We start from the raw sequence: 20,215 nt of genomic DNA, 5'->3' as shown, positions 1-20,215 counted from the left end.
AATGTTTCTTTTCTTCTGTTCACATAATAATGTCATTTGAAAATTGTTCTGCCGAACAGGATTACAGAAAGCATTAAAAACCTGACAGTGATTCTAATCTTTCCACACTCTTCCCAAAACTAGGATAGGTTTTGGCTGAAGTCCTAGTTTAATAATTCAAGGAGACAGCTGGAGTCCATAAATACATAACCTTCAAGGACAAAGTGTCTTATCATCACATACAATTTTTTTTTTCCTAGACATCAGCGGTGGACATATTCTCAGCCGGTTGTGTATTTTATTATGTCCTGGCACATGGGAAACACCCGTTTGGTGACAGCCTCAGAAGACAAGGAAATATACTGAATGGGTCATACCAACTCCCACATTTGGAGGAGGAGACACACGGTAAGACACATGAAGATATTTGAATGGCTAAAGCAAGAACTGCTCTTGAAGAAGAGAGAACCTGATTGGTTTATTTTCGCAATGAGTACAGGTCTTACTAAGACACTTTGATAATATAATGTCCAACAAATGGAAGTTACTAATCAGCATGTCTTGTGTCTTGGATCCCAGAAAATGTAGTCGCACGGGATCTCATCGAGAGGATGATCAGCAATGACCCTCAGCTCCGGCCATCGGCAGCCTGTGTTCTGAGACATCCATTCTTCTGGTCCCGAGAGAAGCAGCTGCAGTTCTTTCAGGTCTGAAGAGTTGACTTCCTTAAAATGAACGTGTACTCAGTTATAAACTTTTATGTGAATGTTCTGCCTGGGGGGAAAGAACATAAGATGCCTGCTACTACCGTTATTAGCCAGGAATTTTTTTGGCACCCTCTCATTTAGCTTCACTTCCCTACTGGGGCCTGACTTTCCCTGCTATTCCACCTAAGTGTGACTCTTTCTGTGGCCAATAAGGGAAGTCTGCGTGGACAAGAGGATGACAGATGGTTAAGTTTAGCCATGATTTCAATGAAACTCATGCCATGGTAATATAGTGAAACTAAATCAGAGGGGAGCACAATACATGTTTTTCTGGTTAATAATTGTAATGAGAGGCATCTTGTTGCAGGGCAGTAGTTGCATGTTGTTGCAATGCACTGTATTAGCATTTTCACCATGTATATGTTTGGTTTTACATTTGGTTTGGAAATGCCAGTTGAATCTAACAGTGGGAGGCATTGTGTCTTGAACCTTCAGTTCCAAGTGAAACAATGGATTGTAAACTCATAAAACCATAAGAGTTATAATAGCACTTACTGGTTAAATACCAATACCTTAGATTGTACGTCCCTTGAGGGTTAGGGACTGATGTGAATGTACAATATATATATACAGTTGTGTTCAAAATAATAGCAGTGTGTTGAAAAAAGTGAATAAAGCTTAAAATCCTTCTAATAGCTTTTATTTCCATACACACAAATGTATTGGGAACACGACACATTCTATTCCAAATCAAAACATGAAGAAAAATATATCAAATTTGTGTTGTTCCTCTAAAAAAAATTGAAGAAAAGTGAATATTAGACTGTTCAAAAAAATCGCAGTGTTTGTATTCTTCTTTACAAACTCAAACATTCACTATATAAACTGAAAAATGTTTGAAGATTTTGCTTTCCTTTGAATGACTTCATGAATATTTGGTTGTAGTCGCACTGTTTCTGAGAACTGCTGTACATCTGTGTTGCATGGAGTCACCCAACTTCTGGCCCCTGTGATCAGGTATTCCAGCCCAGGATGATTGGACTACATTCCACAGTTCTCCTCTATTTCTTGGTTTTGCCTCAGAAACTGCATTTTTGATGTCACCCCACAAGTTTTCTATTGGATTAAGATCCGGGGATTGGGCTGGCCACTCCATAACGTCAATCTTGTTGGTCTGGAACCAAGATGTTGCACATTTTCTCGTGTGTTTGGGGTCGTTGTCTTGTTGGAACACCCATTTCAAGGGCATTTCCTCTTCAGCATAAGGCAGCATGATCTCTTCAAGTATTCTGATGTATTCAAACTGATCCATGATCCCTGGTATGCGATAAATAGGCCCAACACCGTAGCATGAGAAACATCCCCATATCATGATGCTTGCACCACCATGCTTCACTGTCTTCACAGTGTACTGTGGCTTGAATTCAGTGTTTGGGGGTCGTCTGACAAACTGTCTCCAGCCACTAGACCCAAAAAGAACAATCTTACTTTCATCAGTCCACAAAATGTTGCGCCATTTCTCTTTAGGCCAGTCAATGTGCTCTTTGGCAAATTGTATCCTCTTCAGCACATGTCTTTTTTTCAACAGTGGGACTTTGCGGGGGCTTCTTGCAGATAGCTTGGCTTCACATAGGCGTCTTCTAATTGTAACAGTCCTCACAGGGAACTTTACACCTTCTTTCATCTTCCTGGAGCTGATGTTGGCTGAGTCCGCGCCATTTTGGCTATTCTTCTATCCATTTGAATTGTAGTTTTTCGCTTTCTTCCACGTCTTTCAGGTTTTGGTTGCCATTTTAAAGCATTTGTGATCATTTTAGCTGAGCAGCCTATCATTTTCTGCACTTCTTTATATGTTTTCCCCTCTCCAATCAACTTTTTAATTAAGGTACGCTGTTCTTCTGAACAATGTCTGGAACGACCCATTTTCCTCAGAATTTCAGAGAGAAATGCACTGTAACCAGCATGTACAACATTTGCTGCCTTCCTTCCTTAAATAAGGGCAATAATTGCCACCTGTTTTTCAAAGAATGAATGACCTCACTAATAGAACTCCACACTGCTATTATTTTGAACATGCCCCTTTCAATTAGTGATTCAATTACACAGAATCAGCAGCATGCATGTCATGACTGTTGGGTCTGTTGGATTTCTATTACTCTACTACACCTGCTAGTAAATTATTTGCCATGTAGAAATATCATTTCTACCAAAAACAGTGATTGATCAGGTTAGTGATGTCTGACTGATATTATTTTGAACACAACTGTATATATATATATATATATATATATGTAAAGGGCTGCGTAAATTGACGGCGCTATATAAGTATAGGTAATAATAATATCTAGAGAGCAGACTTAATTAATTGTATTTTGGGCCTTTTTGAATTGAGCTTAGCTTAATCAAGAACCATGCAACAAAATGTATAGCCTTGTTCAATATACATTTACAAGGTAATAAATTCTGTTGTGCCATTCATGCAGGGCAAGCCAAAAGGTTTATGATACATGCCAAACAAATCTGAATATTTATGGGACTTTAAATGTGTCATGATCAGGGGGTCCGACTCGAAGAACAGTTGCTATAGCAGTAGCGGGACTTCCACCGACCGTCATGATAGATCTACAAGCAGGTCACCCTGGCAGATGACATGGGCTCACCTATGTACTAACCTGTGTTCACCAGAGCTCCTGATGGTGGAGATGGGTTCGGCTGCATGTTAGTACCAGGTCGCGGTCCTCAGCATTGCCACACCAAGAGATGAACAAGCTGTGGTCCAGTAGTGGATAAAGCAGGTAAGGATCAAACAGAAGTGGAGTCCATAAACAAGCCAAAGATCGGTAACAAGTGGTTACAGGTTGGAATCGGGCAGAAGCGTAGTCGAGGAAAAAGCCAAAAGTCAGTAACAAAGTGGTAACAAAAATATAGACGGCAGCAGGAAAGAAAACAGTGAAATATTGGCTGGAGGGGGCACAATAATCTGGAAAACAGTAAATGCAGATTCATGGCTAAAATCCGGAATCAGGAGCAAAGAGTGCAATGTTCAAGACAAACAAGGTTCAAGGCAGGACCATTCAAGGAATTGTCTGGGGAGCTACCCAGCATTGCAGATGGCTCAGCAAGAAGAGTTACTGCCAGACACAGCAATATGCCTCCAAAGGTGACACACACAATAACACACACATATTAAAAGTGATCACAATTTTATTACAATTGATAGAAAAAAAGCCAAAGGGGCTTATAAAAGTGCATATTGTAGACACAAAAGTACATAAATATCCACACTGAGAACTGATGTTTACGCGTTTCGCAGGATCCCCCGTTTCCTCAGGACTTTTCCGGTCTCATGTACATAACAGAACATTTTTTAAAATTATATGTACACAATCCTGGGAATTGAAGGGGATAAAGAGGCAGTCAACAAGTCCACCCAGCCCATGGGGGGACCCTAGACATATACCAGGGAACAGACAAGGGAACGCATGGGGTCCAAGCATAACAAAATCCTAATATTTAGACACTGAGGTATAATAGGATCCCCTACTGCATCTGCTGCTCCTTAAAAAGGATCTCGGTGATAAATCCCACCAGCTGCATGATCCTTTCCTATAGGATAGCAAGCTTGCTTTTGACAAGCCCCTTTGACAGTTTTTATCTATCAATTGTAATAAAATAGTGATAATTTTTATTATCTGTGTTGCTGTATGTGCCACTACTGGAAGCATATATTTAAAGTCCCATAAATCTTCAGATGATTTTTTTGTTCTTACCTAGGGATGATGCCTCCTGTAGTGTAGTTTTGTTGTTTAAGAATCCAACATTCCACCTAGATATATTTACAAACAGGTTTATGATAATGCCCCCGCCCCAGCAACATATGTTCACTTTTACCCACCAGAATCAAAGAAATCACCCAAAACTTCCTGTATGGAGGAGTATATGGCTTCCTCCATGTAATGGAGCCAGTGCTTTGCCGGAGTGTACTTAGCCTTGTATAAACTCCAACTAGACTGACTCTGAGCTTACACAGGGATGTCTGTCCTCACTCCTAGCAGCTGAATCAAGTGGCAAGATAGTGAGAGCAAGGTGTGTATGTGCTGAAGGGTAGGGAGGCAATTAACGTGATACTGTTGCATTGCCCCATGGGCAAAACCCTGTTTCACTTTAAATTAACCATGTCCCACAAAGCAGGTATTACTGAGCTCTGTACAACACAAATTATAAGTTTGACAATCTAGCCTTACAGGAAGTAGGTGATAAATGCACTTTAAAATGTTTATGGGCAGCACAGTGACTAAATGGTTAGCACTTTCGCCTGGCAGTACTGGGGTCGTTGGTTCGAATCCCAACCACGGCACCTGCCTGGAGTGTGCATGTTTTCCCTGTGCCTGCGTGGGTTTCTTCCGGGTACTCCGGTTTCCTCCCACGCCCCAAAGAGATGCTGGTAGGTTAATTGGCTCCTGTGTAAATTGTCCCTAATATGTATGAATGTGAGTTAAGGACCTTAGATTGTACACCCCTTAAGGGTTAGGGACTGATGTGAATGTACAATATATATGTAAATCGCTGCATAAATTGACGGCGCTATATAAGTACCTGAAATAAATCAAATGTTTATGGTTAGAAATGAATATCAGTGTATTAAAGACATGCTGGTAGGTGAATTAGCTACTGTCTAAATTGTCCCTAGTATGTGTATGTATGAATGTGAGTTAGGGACCTTAGATTGTACGCCCCTTGAGGGTTAGGGACTGATGTGAATGTACAATATATATGTAAAGCGCTGCATAAAATTGACAGCGCTATATAAGTACCTGAAATAAATAAATAAATATTATGAGGTGCTCAGAGACCAAACAATGGAGGTACATTTTGCTATTCTGTATAAAAAGATATAAAACTGTATTTGTGTGCTTGTTGCCTTCAGGATGTTAGTGATCGCATTGAGAAGGAGCCTCAGGACGGTCCAATAGTTGTTAGGCTGGAGACCGGAGCTCGTTCTGTTGTTCGTGTCAACTGGCGGTTATATATATCGGTTCCTTTACAGACAGGTACATTTATATTGCGAGTAACCAAGGACGTTGAACAGCATTGGGTTCTCGTGGGTGGCAGGAAAAAGTAGCCACAAGGAGCCCTGACAGTGCTGTTTATAGGGAAAGAATAGTATATCGCTCAAGCACATATTTTGCGTGATTATTGTTTGTATATTCTTGTGTATACATATTCTACAAATAATTACCATCTATACACAAATGTATGGGTTGAAACAATTTTTAGGCTCACATTTATTAAATATGGTGTGTTTTAGACTTAACATACTGTGATAAGGATTACAAGACAAATTGGTTGACAGCAGTCCTTTATAGCAGTGTTCTGAGTGGGACACCACTGCCAGTCAGCAACAGGGGGACAAATGTAGACAAATGTTTATTGATGAATTTTATGATAATGTTTTATTTAAAATGTAGAATTGTATAACTTGATGTTTTATCTAGTTATTTTAAAATAAACATTTTACACTGGGAGCCATTCCCTGGTGTATGTAGTACATGGTGGGCTAATAAGAAAGCCCAACACCTGCATTTGTTAGGGCTCCATGTATACGGGGCATTTGGAAAACTCTACTAAACTATGGAAACGTCAGTTTAGCTGCGTTTGCATACCGCGTTTATGTGCGTTTGCTCTTAGAAGTGTTTTTAAAAGATAACTTCAGGAGACCTTCCCAAATGCCCAGAATGCACTGAAAAATAGTAAAAGATTAACTTTTTCAGACATTTTGAGAGGAATAGAGAGAGCAGAAGCAGAGAGAGCAGTATGTGTGGAGATGACCTGTCTTTTCTGGTTGTATTCACTATGGATCCCATCATGAGCATAATGCGGCACGTTCTACCATTTTTTTCTTCACGCGAAACCCGGAACTGACTGCGCTGGTGTACCGGGTCCATTTGAATACATGGAAAACACTTTGCATGCATTTCTGATGATGAAAAAAGGCTCTGAACAGCATCTGGACATAAAACAGTTAAAAAACGCTTCTAAACGCAAACGCTTATAAATGCGGTTAGCCGAGTTTACAAGCGTTTGGTGTCTGAAACACCGGTAAAATCTACTACTGATTGCAAGTTTGGTGCGTTCAAAAAAGCGACTGCAAACTCAACTGCCTGTAAACGACTGTGTACATGGACACATAGGAAAACATTAGGGAGAGTTCAGGGGCTGCTGGAAAAAACGCTGAACAGCTCCTAAACGTCAGTTTAGGAGCTGCAGTGTACATGAGCCCTTAGTTCTACAGAATGGGGGAGATTTACAAAAACTGGAGCGCTCAGAATCCCGTGCAGCTGTGTATGGTAGCCAATCAGCTTCTAACTTCAGCTTGTTTAATGAAGCTTTGACAATAACACCTGGAAGCCGATTGGTTTATATGCAGAGATACTCCAGATTTTGCACTCTCCAGTTTTAGTAAATTTAGTATGTAACCTGAAATCCAGCTACTTGGTCTGTATTCACAGCTCGGCAATAAACCAGCAATTTAAAACCCATGAAGACTTTTCTGCCTATCACCTGCTGGGTTCAGACTGAAATATGTAAACTATTCATATACAATCTCAATATAGAGGTGCAGCGCTAAACACTAAATATACAGCGTAAATCTCGTCAATAGATTAAAAGAAAATGAGAAAATGCAGTCTCTTTAAAATAGTGCAACATGAGAAAGTTAATAACGTGCTCAGTACATAGGTATAGATTTCCAGCAATATTAGATCGTTCGAGGGAATAAACCAAGATAAAATGTACAAATAAATAAATAAAATTTGTGCATAAATGATGTCACCAATCGGTGAATAAAGTGCAAAAAAGTCCCAGATGTATTGCCCACGTGAGGATCCTGAATGATCCCGATAAGCGTGCGTGGAGGGTTACTTCCAGTGGCAGGTGTTCAATATGAATGAAATGCGCACTAGTGCGCATTTCATTCATATTGAACACCTGCCACTGGAAGTAACCGTCCACGCAGTGCGCATTTCATTCATATTGAACACCTGCCACTGGAAGTAACCGTCCACGCAGTGCGCATTTCATTCATATTGAACACCTGCCACTGGAAGTAACCGTCCACGCAGTGCGCATTTCATTCATATTGAACACCTGCCACTGGAAGTAACCCTCCACGCACGCTTATCGGGATCATTCAGGATCCTCACGTGGGCAGTACATCTGGGACTTTTTTGCACTTTATTCACCGATTGGTGACATCATTTATGCACAAATTTTATTTATTTGTACATTTTATATTGGTTTATTCCTGCGAACGATCTAATATTGCTGGAAATCTATACCTATGTACTGAGCACATGTTATTAACTTTCTCATGTTGCACTATTTTAAAGAGACTGCATTTTCTCATTTTCTTTTAATCTATTGATGAGATTTACGCTGTATATTTAGTGTTTAGCGCTGCACCTCTATATTGAGATTTACATTGGAAGGTTCTGTTTGGTTACCTTTTTTGGTGTTTCAGCGGCTATTTTTCTTTTGGATAGCGCTCGCATATTCACGCTTTATATTCATATACAGTATTTTATATTTACTTCTAATAAAAGAAATTTAAAAATATTTTTTTTTATTTTGTTTATTAACTGTATATATCAATAAAGAAAATATACTGAATCTTTCTTAAAGGATAAGTTCACCTTTTGGGCAAAAATAATAAATACACATATTTTTGCAGGTAAAAATGTGAATTTATTATATTTGTCAGCAGGAGCCTGGAAAGCATTGCACCAGCGATCAGTAGATCGCTGATGCCATGCAGGTCTCCTGCAGACCTGTCAGATTATCTGCTTGCTGTACGGGATGTGCTAGCAGGCAGATATTTTTGCTCCACACCATGGTAGTTAATTGAAAACTACAAGCCGATAGCCGCTAAGGCTGCTGGGACTTGTAGACACTCATTCACGGAACTCTGTGAAAGAGTGATTCGGCCGTGTGGGTGGAGCCCCGCGCGGCCACGCTGTTTTCAAATCTGACAGATAGTACGGGGAGAGGTTTCCTCATACTATCTGTCAGAGGGTGGGGGGAGCAGCGGGCGTGGCTGCAGCTATGGGGACATGTTACATGGTTGAACATGTAAAATGTTCCCAGAGGTGAACTTATCCTTTTATAGGATAAGTTCACCTTTTAATAAAAATAATAAATTGCACATATTTGTACCTGCAAAAAAAATGTGATTTTATTATTTTTTGTTTCTGGAGCTTCTGAAGCATTGCGCCAGCGATCAGAAGATCGCTAGTACCATGCAGGTCTTCCTCTGACCTGTCACTGTATCTGCTTGCTCGTACAGCCTGTTCAGCAAGCAGATACTTACTGACAGGAAGGCTCAATGAACTTACCACCGCGCTGTGACGTGCCGTGGTAGTTCATTGAGAACTACAAGCCGACAGCTGCAAATACTGTGAATGAGTGACATGGCCAGGCCGATGGAGCTCCGCTCATCTGCTTTTTTTTTTAAATTAAGACTGCAGGGAGGAGTAGATCCCCCGCTATCTGTCACAACGAGGATCGAGAGGAGGATGCAGTGGCCCAGGGGTGGACTGACAACTCATGGGGCCCCCGGGCAATAGGGGATCATGAGGCCCCTGTGTCCTTGTCCAAACTCAAAAAAGCCTATGAAAAAGGTACCAGGGGCATCTCATGGGGCCCCCTACTGACCCTGGGCCCTCGGGCAGTGCCCGAGTTTCCAAATGGTCAGTCCGCCCCTGCAGGGGCCAATCTATTTGTAATATGTTGCATGTTACTGATCACCCATATTCAGGGTTTACCATGTATTGAAAGGTGAATTTATCCTTTAAATGCTATTGGTTCCTGTGCTGTGTTCTGTTAAAGCAAAGCAGTTCCCAGAGACAAAAGGTTAAACCTCCTTGTATTTATATTCAGTTTTCAATCTCTCTTTCCATCTTCCTCCATAGACCTCAGAAAGTTCCGTTCCTACAAAGGGAATTCTGTACGAGATCTGCTGAGAGCTATGAGAAATAAGGTAAGGTGTTACAGGAAGGGTTTAAGCTGTTTTCTGGGGGCACTATGTCTCCGGATACAGTGGAAAACAGGGATGAGTATCAGACAGAGGAGAAATTGAGATAAATCCCCCACCCCCCCCCCCCCCCCACTTCTTCAATTCTGTTTGACAGATGTCAAGAAGAACACTTCCCAACAGTGACACAGACACCAATAAAAAGATCATTTTTTAATAATGTGAGACAGTTTTAGACCAGACATGTCAATCTGGTGGTTTTTGTGCCACTTAAATAAAATAGGTTGAAATGTATGTAAAACTTTTTTGTTTTGTTTTAGATAGAAGAGGGAAGGGTTAAAAATACTGCAAGTTTATTTAATTACTGTGAGTCCTGTTGAGGATATTTCCCTTCACTTCCTGTTCTTGAGATGCAGCAGGAAGTGAGGAGGAAAACCCTCTCATAGATGATTTATGAGCACTTGGTAAAATATTTTTTTAGAGGAGTATTTCATGTGGAATTATTTTGATATTTATTTGGAGGAGATTGATTAGTTGAAATTATCTATTTAAATATTTTTTGGTATTTATACACTTTTATTAGTTATTTGTATCATAATTTGAATTAATTTAATGGTAATAATTTAATTATTATTTATTGAGAAGTATTTAGGAGCACAACATATATTTGTAGATATTTCCAACACAGTTGTAGTTATGTGTTTCATGTTTGAGATCCTCTAGTAATTATCACACCTGTGGCTCGCAAGTCACTCTGATTCATATAAATTGTGAGTGTTTTTGATGGGAAACTAAAAATGTGATACCTTTCATGTGGCTAACTGAATATTTTTTGAGGTGCATGCTTTCAAAAACATTGGGAATATTCATAAAACAGTGTTTGGTGAAAGTCAGATCCACTTTTTTTTATAAAAATGTCCCTTCGTTTCCTTCTTGAAGCATGTGTAGAGGGGAACTGATGAGGCACTTTCCACCATAGTTTGCCTTCTTTGGGTCTGTTAATTGATGATGTTGGGGGGTACTGCATCTTGGTGATCACTCAGGGCACTGCAGTGCTCTGTGCACTAGGCAAACCCTGCATAGGACTGGAATATCTTCTGCACTGAGCTCCTGACAGCCATCTTGGTGAACACTAGTGTGACTATGCTATATAAACCTGGTGATTGGAGGCTGTATCGATGGGGTCTAGGATTCCAAAAAACCCATAAATAAGGCGTTTTATTCACCAATATCTGGTGAGTGCGGTGTGTGATCTGAGCACTAACGGGTGTGAGCACGGGTCAAGGGTCTTTTGGATAAGGACTTTTCAATTTTATTCTACTCACCATATTCATCTCAATAATCATTTTTGGAGTGGGACTATTGTATTTATTATATTTAATATAAGTTTTTTTGTATTATATTTTATTATTATTTTATTTTTTGTGAATATTTATTTGCACTGTTTGATGTTTTTTATGACTATGCTATGGGTCCAGAAAATTAATCTGCTAAAGCAGGTCTAGACTGGGTGCAGACAGTATGCACGTGGCTGTACTTCCCTTGGGAGCAAGAAAGTAAACCTCAGGCCTGGGGACAGAGAAGTGTTTTCTGGCAAGAATATGAGAGAGATGGAGCAAAAAGTCAAGTGCTTGATTTCCCCTGCGGGGGTAAGTGTGTAGGCTACAGGCGACAGAATAGAAAGGAGATGAAAGAGTCATGGAGCTTTCTTCTTAATGCATTACTGCGAGAACCACAGCACCCCTCAAAAATCACCTGATCCTGACAAAGTAACACATAAGATGTAAATGTTCATGATCAAGACTTAATACCAAGTTGTTGGAACTGTCATATGAAGCCAAACATCATTAACTCTGTAAAGCAATTAATTGTTCAGTAAAAAGCATAAACTACAGAAGGTCTCATTGATGTGTTCAGTGAGGACTATCTGCATCTAAAGAGGACTTATTTTTTATGTATGGCTGCAGGCAGTTGGAAGGAACGTTGTCTTTCAATATCCTGGGAGGAAAAGTATTTGGCGTGATGGGGGAAAAATTGGGGCTGATAGTCCACTAGATTGTAAGAGTCCTGGGAAGAATAATCATACTGTGTCCATATTGAGCACCCAGGTCAGTTCAATGAAAAAAGCTCACTCAATGGCAGCCTGTTCTTGAGAGCAAGAAGCGGCTCTACAAAGTAAGCAATGGAGAGAGAAGTACAAGCACCAGCTAAGTGTAGCGAATCGAGAAACTTTAAAGTGGTAGTGAACTCAATTTTTATTCTTTCACCTACAGGTAAGCTTATAATAAAGCCTACCTGGAGGTAAATGAATATCTCCTAAACGTGCACTGTCTAGGACAGGGGTGCTCAACTTGTGGCCCGCGAGCCACATGTAGCCCTCAGAGCCCTCTGATGTGCCCCAAGACCTCAAACCAGGGAAGTACATGCCTACGGTTGACAACCCTTTGATCATGATCTGGGCTCGCTGACCCTCCATCTCAGAGCATCAGAGTGCGTCGAGCCAGTGTCGGAAGCAGGCGGCCTTGGAGGGAGTAGGAGCCACATTGGTGGATGCTTCCTCTGTAGTGCCAACTCCTGTCCCAGGCATAGTGATACCAAGTGCACTTTTCCTGGGACCTTTCTAGCAACCTGGAGAGCGATGCCAGCCGAAGCTGGAGGGGGGAAAGAAGGTCAGTGTATTAAACATCACATACACTGAGCATAACAGCTTTTGTAATGGGCAAACAGGAAAATGTTCATTGTGCTATTCAAAATAAATAATCTGGGGGGGAGAGGGGAGGTTGGGATGGGAAATTTAGGCAAAATGTTTGTATTTTGGATGAAATCGGTATATTGATGTGTTTTTGTAATGGAAAACGGAATAAAAGTTATAATTAAAAAAAAAAGAAAAGAAATAATCAGAAAATCTGAACCGTTTAATTTAATTGCGGCCCACGACCAGTTACCATATCACTTAAATGGCCTTCGCTCTTCAAAAGGTGAAGAACCCCTTGTGACAGGCGCGGCGTCAGACCCCAGACCTTCTCACCAAACTCGTGACCAAAGGACTAGCAAATCTAATACTGCGACGTCACGTGCGTAACAATGCCACGCCCAGCTGCACCCTGCAGAAAGATTTTCCAGCTAATTGGACCACAATCGATGTACTGGCAGCCTGAGCGATTGTTACTGGGTCAGTTTAATTACGCAATTAACCCTTCACACTGCCACCACCTCCTTTTTGTACAGAGAAAGAGGAAACTCGGCAATATCAGTTATAACACTATAATGGTTGAGGTAATCGTCTGTATAACACGGTTATACAGAGGGTTAAACAAACACAATAGCGTTCTCTTTAGAGGCAGGAATTCGTAAATTGCAATACAGTTCAACACTTTCAGAAGGAAAGATTTATTACTAAAAGGTCAAATGGGTGCAATAAAAATATTTACAGAAAAAGATGTAACTAAGATATATATATATATACATATATAAATATACAGAGCATAACAGCACAGAAAACAGATAACAGGAGTTTAAAGGGTTAAAGTACTTGCCGGTCAGCCTTGGTTTTAAGCAGCTTCAAGTCTCATGACCAAAAGGATGCTTTGATCTCCCACCGTTAGTTTCAATATTAAGGCAGGGAGTTCTTCTTTTCTCTTTCTCTGCAAGATGTTGCACGCAGAAAGTCCTCACTTCTCGGACTACACCCAAAACATAACAGCTTCTTTTTCTACACAACATCAACTGGCATCTTCCTACCACGGACAAGCCAATATCTTATTTGGCAAGAGGATTGTTTAAAGGCAGGGACTAGCAAGGTACGCTGAACACATTCCTGAGGGAGGGGGGAAATCGGAGGAGGGAGACTGATTTGGGAGATTAAGAGAAATACCAAAATGTAGTTGTTTGGAGCAGAATGGATGACCGTGTCCATCTCTGTGTGCATGATTGTGACACCCCTGGTTTAGGAGATATTCTAGTGAGCAGCAGCCGGTGATATCACTGGCGCATGCGCTCTGAAGAAACAGCATACCCGTGTCTTTCCTTCAGAGCTGTGTGCCACGGCTGTAGCTCCCGCGTGCATGTGTGGGAGTATAGTCATCGTGGCTTCGGCCATTCAAGTGGCCGCAGCCCGGAAAGCTGGAAGGAAAACCTGGGTGAAGATGGAAACCTCTGTGGTGGCAGTGTGCCGCTAGATGGCTTCATTCTCAGGTAAGTCTTTCATAATGTGCTGGTATGTGATCACATTATGACATTACCTTGCTAGGGAAAATCTTTTTTTTAGGTTTACTATCACTTTAATACTTGTAAAATCAATGCACTGACAGAAAGAGGTTTGAAACAGGCATATGCGTGTGTCCTCGCCAACACTAGTCCCAGTCCCGGTCCGCCAGGGGGATGGAGGCTTCCAACGCTACCGATCAGCTGGACCAGTCTCCATCCACTTGACGGACCAGGACTTGTGTTGGCGAGGACACACACACAACGCTGTAGGCCCGTTTCAGAGCTCTTTCTATGAGTATATTGGTTTTACAGGTATTAAAGTTTCTCGATTTGCTACACTTAGATGGTGCTTGTCCTTCTCCCTCCTTTTCAATATCCTGGACTGATCATGTAGTCTTTATGATACAAGAGGGGCACAGCCAATAGAGTGTACTCTAACAGCTGGTTCGGGTGGGGGTGTGTGGTGGTTTAATGACGGTAGGTCAGCCAGTAGCGGTGACTGGTAAAGTTCTTCCAGTGCACTGCCTGTGTGAATGTAAAGCATAGGTCCCAGATGTGTGACATGACCATCCTAGGGACTGAACCTGGAAATATTGTACGTTAAGTAGAGGCTTCTCAAGCAAAGTGTGACCGCTGCCCAGGCCTAGGGTCGTAGAACTGGAACCCGTGAATATGCGTGCGTTGAACTGGTGGAGCATAGTTGGAGCTTCAACTAGATGCCAGGGTGCACCACACATGGTTTCACCATGAAAACCACATCTGCAAAAGCTTGCACCTAAAAATATACTTAGTTGACCACATGAACGGTATGGCCTATATTTTTAGTTTCCAACTACTACCCGTGTCTATCAGGAGACAACACTCCACAGCTAATGTCTTTTATGTGTTTACAGAAACATCATTATCATGAGCTGCCCTCAGAGGTCCAGGAGTCGCTGGGCACCATTCCTGACGATTTTGTATATTATTTTACCTCTCGGTTTCCACTTCTACTCCTTCACACACACCAGGCGTTGGAACTGTGCGCAGGAGAGAGACCTTTCCAGAACTATTACCACTGCGAAGCGCGGCGCTGAGACTGCCGCAGGAGGTCATGTGACAAGCCTCAGGCTGCCTTGTGTCGGTCAGCTGGACTCCTGTTTTTATACAGTGAATTGCACTGCCTCATAGTATTTGCACAGTAGTTTTTATTTTTTCACTGTAATTGCTTTTATTTCAGCACCCTCCAGACACATTTCTCATTTTTTAAAATCATTTTACATTTGTTCATCTATCTTCTAGTCTGTTGAATGGAGGCGATTACTGGAAGCCGGACTTTGCATTAAAGCCTCCAGTCTGCACGGTAATACCATTATCTTGATAGCCTATCCTCTGGTAGCCATTCCAAAAAGGTGAAGTTTTTCCATCATGCGCTATTCTGAAGTAAACTCTTGGATCTGCCCTGTGGACTCTATGAAGATATTTTTTAGTTTGTTTTAAATGATTATGGGCTCATTCACATGGGTGGGTGAATCCATACACCCATGCAGAGGGCAGATTTTATCAACCCGGGTCCATGCAGCCAGCCTGGTGAAATCAATGACAAGGTGATGAGAAAGTCCTAAAATGTAAAAAACATTTCTCCACCTTGTCACCAGCAGTCAGCAATCATCTTAAAACCTAATGTACTCACCAGAATACAAAGGCATGGATTATAGCCAAGGCTGTATATCCCAGGTACTCTCCTCAGCATTCAAGCCCCTGGACGCCTGTATATCCCAGGTACTCTCCTCAGCATTCAAGCCCCTGGACGCCTGTATATCCCAGGTACTCTCATCAGCATTCAAGCCCCTGGACGCCTGTATATCCCAGGTACTCTCCTCAGCATTCAAGCCCATGGACGCCTGTATATCCCAGGTACACTCCTCAGTATTCAAGCCCCTGGCCGCCTGTATATCTCAGGTACTCTCTTCAGCATTCAAGCCCCTGGACACCAATCAGGTTTCCTGGATGGAAAAGAGCTCACACCCCGGAGCCCAGACAAGGTATATGGTGTAGTATTTTATTATAAAATAGCTAGTACACAGAAATTAAAACAACCACGTGTCGATATCACACAAACAATCAGTCCGGATATACTAAAGTGGCCACCAATCCGTGTTACAGAAATGGTGGCGTGACTTCCACTCCTTCCCGCACCTAGCAGGTTAGGTAACGATGGTTGATACAGACATCAGCGGTAGGCGTATCCCTTGAAGACGAAACACGTTGGGAGGGGCCTTACATGCTGACATCCAGGAGACCTGCTTGGCATCTTGGGACTTGAGTGCTGAGCAGAGTACCTGGGATATACAGGTGGCCAGGAGCTTGAATGCTGAGGAGAGTACCTGGGATATACAACAATGGCTGTAATACACACCTTTATATTTTAGCTGTCTGGTGAGTGCGTAGAGGTGGAGAATTGCACACTGCTGGTGACAAGGTGGAATAGTTTTTTTTTTTTTTTTTTTTTTGCACATTGGGACTTTCTCATCTGGATATACACTATATTGATTGGACACATGTATATTGTAGCACTATTGATTGATTTTGTTTTTATAGTCATTGTAATAATTTATGATATACTGATCTATGTGGAACTTGTGACACCAATTACATTTGAGGTGCCCCTTCTCTTTTTTACTTTTTGCACTAGTACAATGGTTGGGTTTTTATTTACAGGTAAAATTTATGTTTATGTCACAGGGATATTTATTTTAAGCGCTGCACTATTCTTTTTCCAGTGTTGTTTTGTGAGGTTGGTGTGTCACCTTTTTTGGTGCTAGCAGCTACTTCCACAGAGCACTCACTTATATTGCTTTCCTATTAATGACAGGCGGATGGCTGCCTAGATCTTCATACATATTCCTGAGTGTACATCTGTGTGGGATCTGAACAAAGAGAGACCTCGTTCAGAACCGTGCTGCATCAATCCTGCAAAGATGTACATTCAAGGATGTGCAAGAAGATCTGGGCAGTCGTCAGCCTGTCCATGAAGATCTGGGCAGTCGTCAGCCTGTCATTGATTTTAACAGGCTGGATGCATGGACTAGCTGTGCCTCCCAGGCAGATAAACATGGTATCCACATGGGTGTACAGATCTATGCATCCATGTTTATGAGCCTTAAATATCTTGTTTATTTTTTTTTGTTATTTTTAAAGAGATATTTATTTTGTATCAGATTAGGGGAAATTTTGCTGTACAGTTATTCTTTTTAAAGATGGGAAAAGTATTAAATATGTCATTGTAATAAGGAAATTTGGTGTGTCTGTCATACATTCATGAGGAACGTCCCCGTGTTTGAAATTTCCCTCCAGTTGCTCTTCCCCTGCACTATCATCTTGAAACGTCTCGTTATTTGGCAGATGTGCCATAGATATCTGCCAGGTATGTGAGACCCGGAAGAGACCTATGGCATATCTGCATGCATGGGGGATTCATAGGCATGCACAGGAGCTGCTGGTTTTCGGTATCTGGGACCTTGTAAAGACCTAAATATTTTTTGCACATGTGCAGGAACCCACCGTCTGTGTGCAAACATGGTGCAAATATTTGTCAGTTCTCGAAACACCTGGCAGAGACCAGTAACATGTCTGGGCATGTGACCCTTAGTAAAACACTGGCTTCTGGGAAGTGTGGTGTGGTTTACTTGACTGCTGAACAGTAGAAGGTACAAAATGTTTCTATCTGCAACTGCGTAAGAGGGAAGGGGGAGGAAACAGGTAAAAAAAAAAGGTCTTATAATGGGTGAAGGTCTGCCTTAGGCCCCATGTATAAGGGACGTTTCTGAACGATGGAAACTGGCTGCTGGAAAACGTAGGTTAAAAGACGTCTGTTTATGCGTGTTTGCATTTAGAAGCATTTTTTTAAAGATAAGCACAGGAGAACCTCCCAAATGCCCAGAATGCACTGAAAAGTGGTAAATTATTAACTATTTCAGACTGTTTCAGGGAAATACAGAGAGTAGAAGCAGAGACAGCAGTATGTGTTGGGATGAGCTTAGGCGTGAGTTGTTCATTAACATTTCTTTTGTTTCCAAGGGTGGGAAAGATGTCTGGTGGAGGGAGTCATTAAGGCCACCTGGCAGGGGGTCTTCATGAGGAATTTGAGGTGTGATTGGTCATTACCATATCTTTTTTTTTCAAGGGTGGGAGAGGTCTGAGGTGTGAATTGGTCATTACAATGTGTGACAAGCTTGGTAGGAATATCCTGTGTTCAGTGTTTTGTCCATCTGAGTACCTTGAAAACGCTTTGCATGCATTTTTCATAATGAATAAAGGCTCTGGACAGCATCAGGAACTGGAAGAGTTAAAAAAAAAAATTGCAAACGCTTATAAACATTTGCCGCGTTTACAAGCGTTTTCCGTTGAAACGCTAAAATCGAATGCTGAACACAAGTTTTCTGCGTTCAAAAAAATGACTGTAAACTAAAATGCCTGTAAATGAAGATGTGTACATAGACACATAGAAAAACATTAGGGAGAGTTCAGGGGCTGCTGAAAAAACCGCTGAACAGTTCCTAAACGTGAGTTTATCAGCTGCAGTGTACATGGAGCCTAAAAGGTACAACATGTTTCCATCTGCAACTGTGTAAGAGGGAAGGGGGAGGAAACTGGTAAAAAAAAGGTTCTTATAATGGGTGAAGGTCTGCCTTAAAGTAGAGTTGTGAGCATGCTATAGACACTCAAATATTTCCATATTCTTAAAGCCCAATGGTACCTCAAAACAAGAAGTGTGAAAAGTCTTTTCAGTTTTTCTTTTTTTAAAAAAAACAGCTATTGTCTAAGTAGAAAAGCCTGTTCCCTGCCAGAATGCTACAGAGATGGACCTTTGTGGTCTGTGTGTGGAAGTAGTGGGCTCACTGCAGAGGTCTGTCATTTCCCTTTGAGTCAGAGCTCTCCAATCAAAGGTGGATTTTTATGATTGCATAGATACAGACCAGTAATACAGGTGGAGTGCACGCATTAAATTCGTAAACCGAGGTACGCCTGTGTGTGTGTGTGTATATATATATACAGTCATGGCCGAAATTGTTGGCACCCTTGATATTTTTCCTGAAAATCAAGTATTTCACACAAAAAAGGTATTGCATTAACACATGTTTTGCTATACACATGTTTATTCCCTTTGTATGTATTGGAACAAATATAAAACAGAGGCAGAAAAGCAAATATGACATAATGTCACACAAAACCCCAAAAATGGGCTGGACAAAAGTATTGGCACCCTTAACTTAATATTTGGTTGCACACCCTTTGGAAAACATAACTGAAATCAGTCGCTTCCTATAACCATCAATAAGCTTCTGACACCTCTCACCCGGAATTTTGGACCACTCTTCCTTTGCAAACAGCTCCAGGTCTCTCTTATTGGAAGGACACCTTTTCCCAACAGCAATTTTAAGATCTCTCCACAGGTGTTCAATGGGATTTAGATCTGGGCTCATTGCTGGCCACTTCAGAACTCTCCAGCGCTTCTTTGCCATCCATTTCTGAGTGCTTTTTGACGTATGTTTGGGGTCATTGTCCTGCTGGAAGACCCAGGATCTTGGACGCAAACCCAGCTTTCTGACACTGGGCCCTACAGTGCGACCCAAAATCCTTTGGTAATCCTCAGATTTCATGATGCCTTGCACACAGTCAAGGCACCCAGTGCCAGAGGCAGCAAAACAACCCCAAAACATCATTGAACCTCCACCATATTTTACCGTAGGTACTGTGTTTTGTTCTTTGTAGGCCTCATTCCGTTTTCGGTAAACAGTAGAATGATGTGCTTTACCGAAAAGCTCTATCTTGGTCTCATCTGTCCACAAGACGTTTTCCCAGAAGGCTTTTGGCTTACTCAAGTACATTTTGGCAAACTGTAGTCTTGCTTTTTTATGTCTCTGTGTCAGCAGTGGGGTCCTCCTGGGTCTCCTGCCATAGCGTTTCATTTCATTTAAATGTCGACGGATAGTTCGCGCTGACACTGATGCTCCCTGAGCCTGCAGGACAGCTTGAATGTCTTTGGAACATGTTTGGGGCTGCTTATCCACCATCCGGACTATTCTGCGTTGCAATCTTTCATCAATTTTCCTCATCCGTCCACGACCAGGGAGATTAGCTACAGTGCCATGGGTTGCAAACTTCTTGATAATGTTGCGCACTGTGGACAAAGGCAAATCTAGTTCTCTGGAGATGGACTTGAAACCTTGAGATTGTTGATATTTTGCCACAATTTTGGTTCTCAGGTCCTCAGACAGTTCTCGTCTCCTCTTTCTGTTGTCCATGCTTAGTG

The 20,215-nt window shown here is 41.6% G+C and overlaps 1 protein-coding gene across 1 annotated transcript in view; it reads left to right on the top strand.

Annotated features, from left to right (window-relative positions):
- ERN2 (endoplasmic reticulum to nucleus signaling 2) overlaps positions 1–17,197 on the top strand; it is a 67,498-nt gene extending 50,301 nt beyond the window's left edge. The window contains exons 18-22 of the mRNA XM_089682429.1: positions 240–387; positions 559–686; positions 5,614–5,737; positions 9,653–9,720; positions 14,814–17,197. Coding sequence (XP_089538555.1) covers positions 240–387; positions 559–686; positions 5,614–5,737; positions 9,653–9,720; positions 14,814–14,996 — 651 coding nt within the window. The 3' untranslated portion in view covers positions 14,997–17,197. The remainder of the gene's footprint in view (positions 1–239; positions 388–558; positions 687–5,613; positions 5,738–9,652; positions 9,721–14,813) is intronic.
- Positions 17,198–20,215: the final 3,018 nt, after the last annotated feature.

The sequence above is a fragment of the Staurois parvus genome, unplaced genomic scaffold (assembly GCF_062004578.1).
Source record: "Staurois parvus isolate SC_StPar_1 unplaced genomic scaffold, SC_StPar_1.0 ptg000289l, whole genome shotgun sequence".
NCBI lineage: Eukaryota > Metazoa > Chordata > Amphibia > Anura > Ranidae > Staurois > Staurois parvus.
The sequence above is the reverse complement of the archived record's forward strand: the minus strand, read 5'-3'. Positions and strand labels throughout refer to the sequence as shown.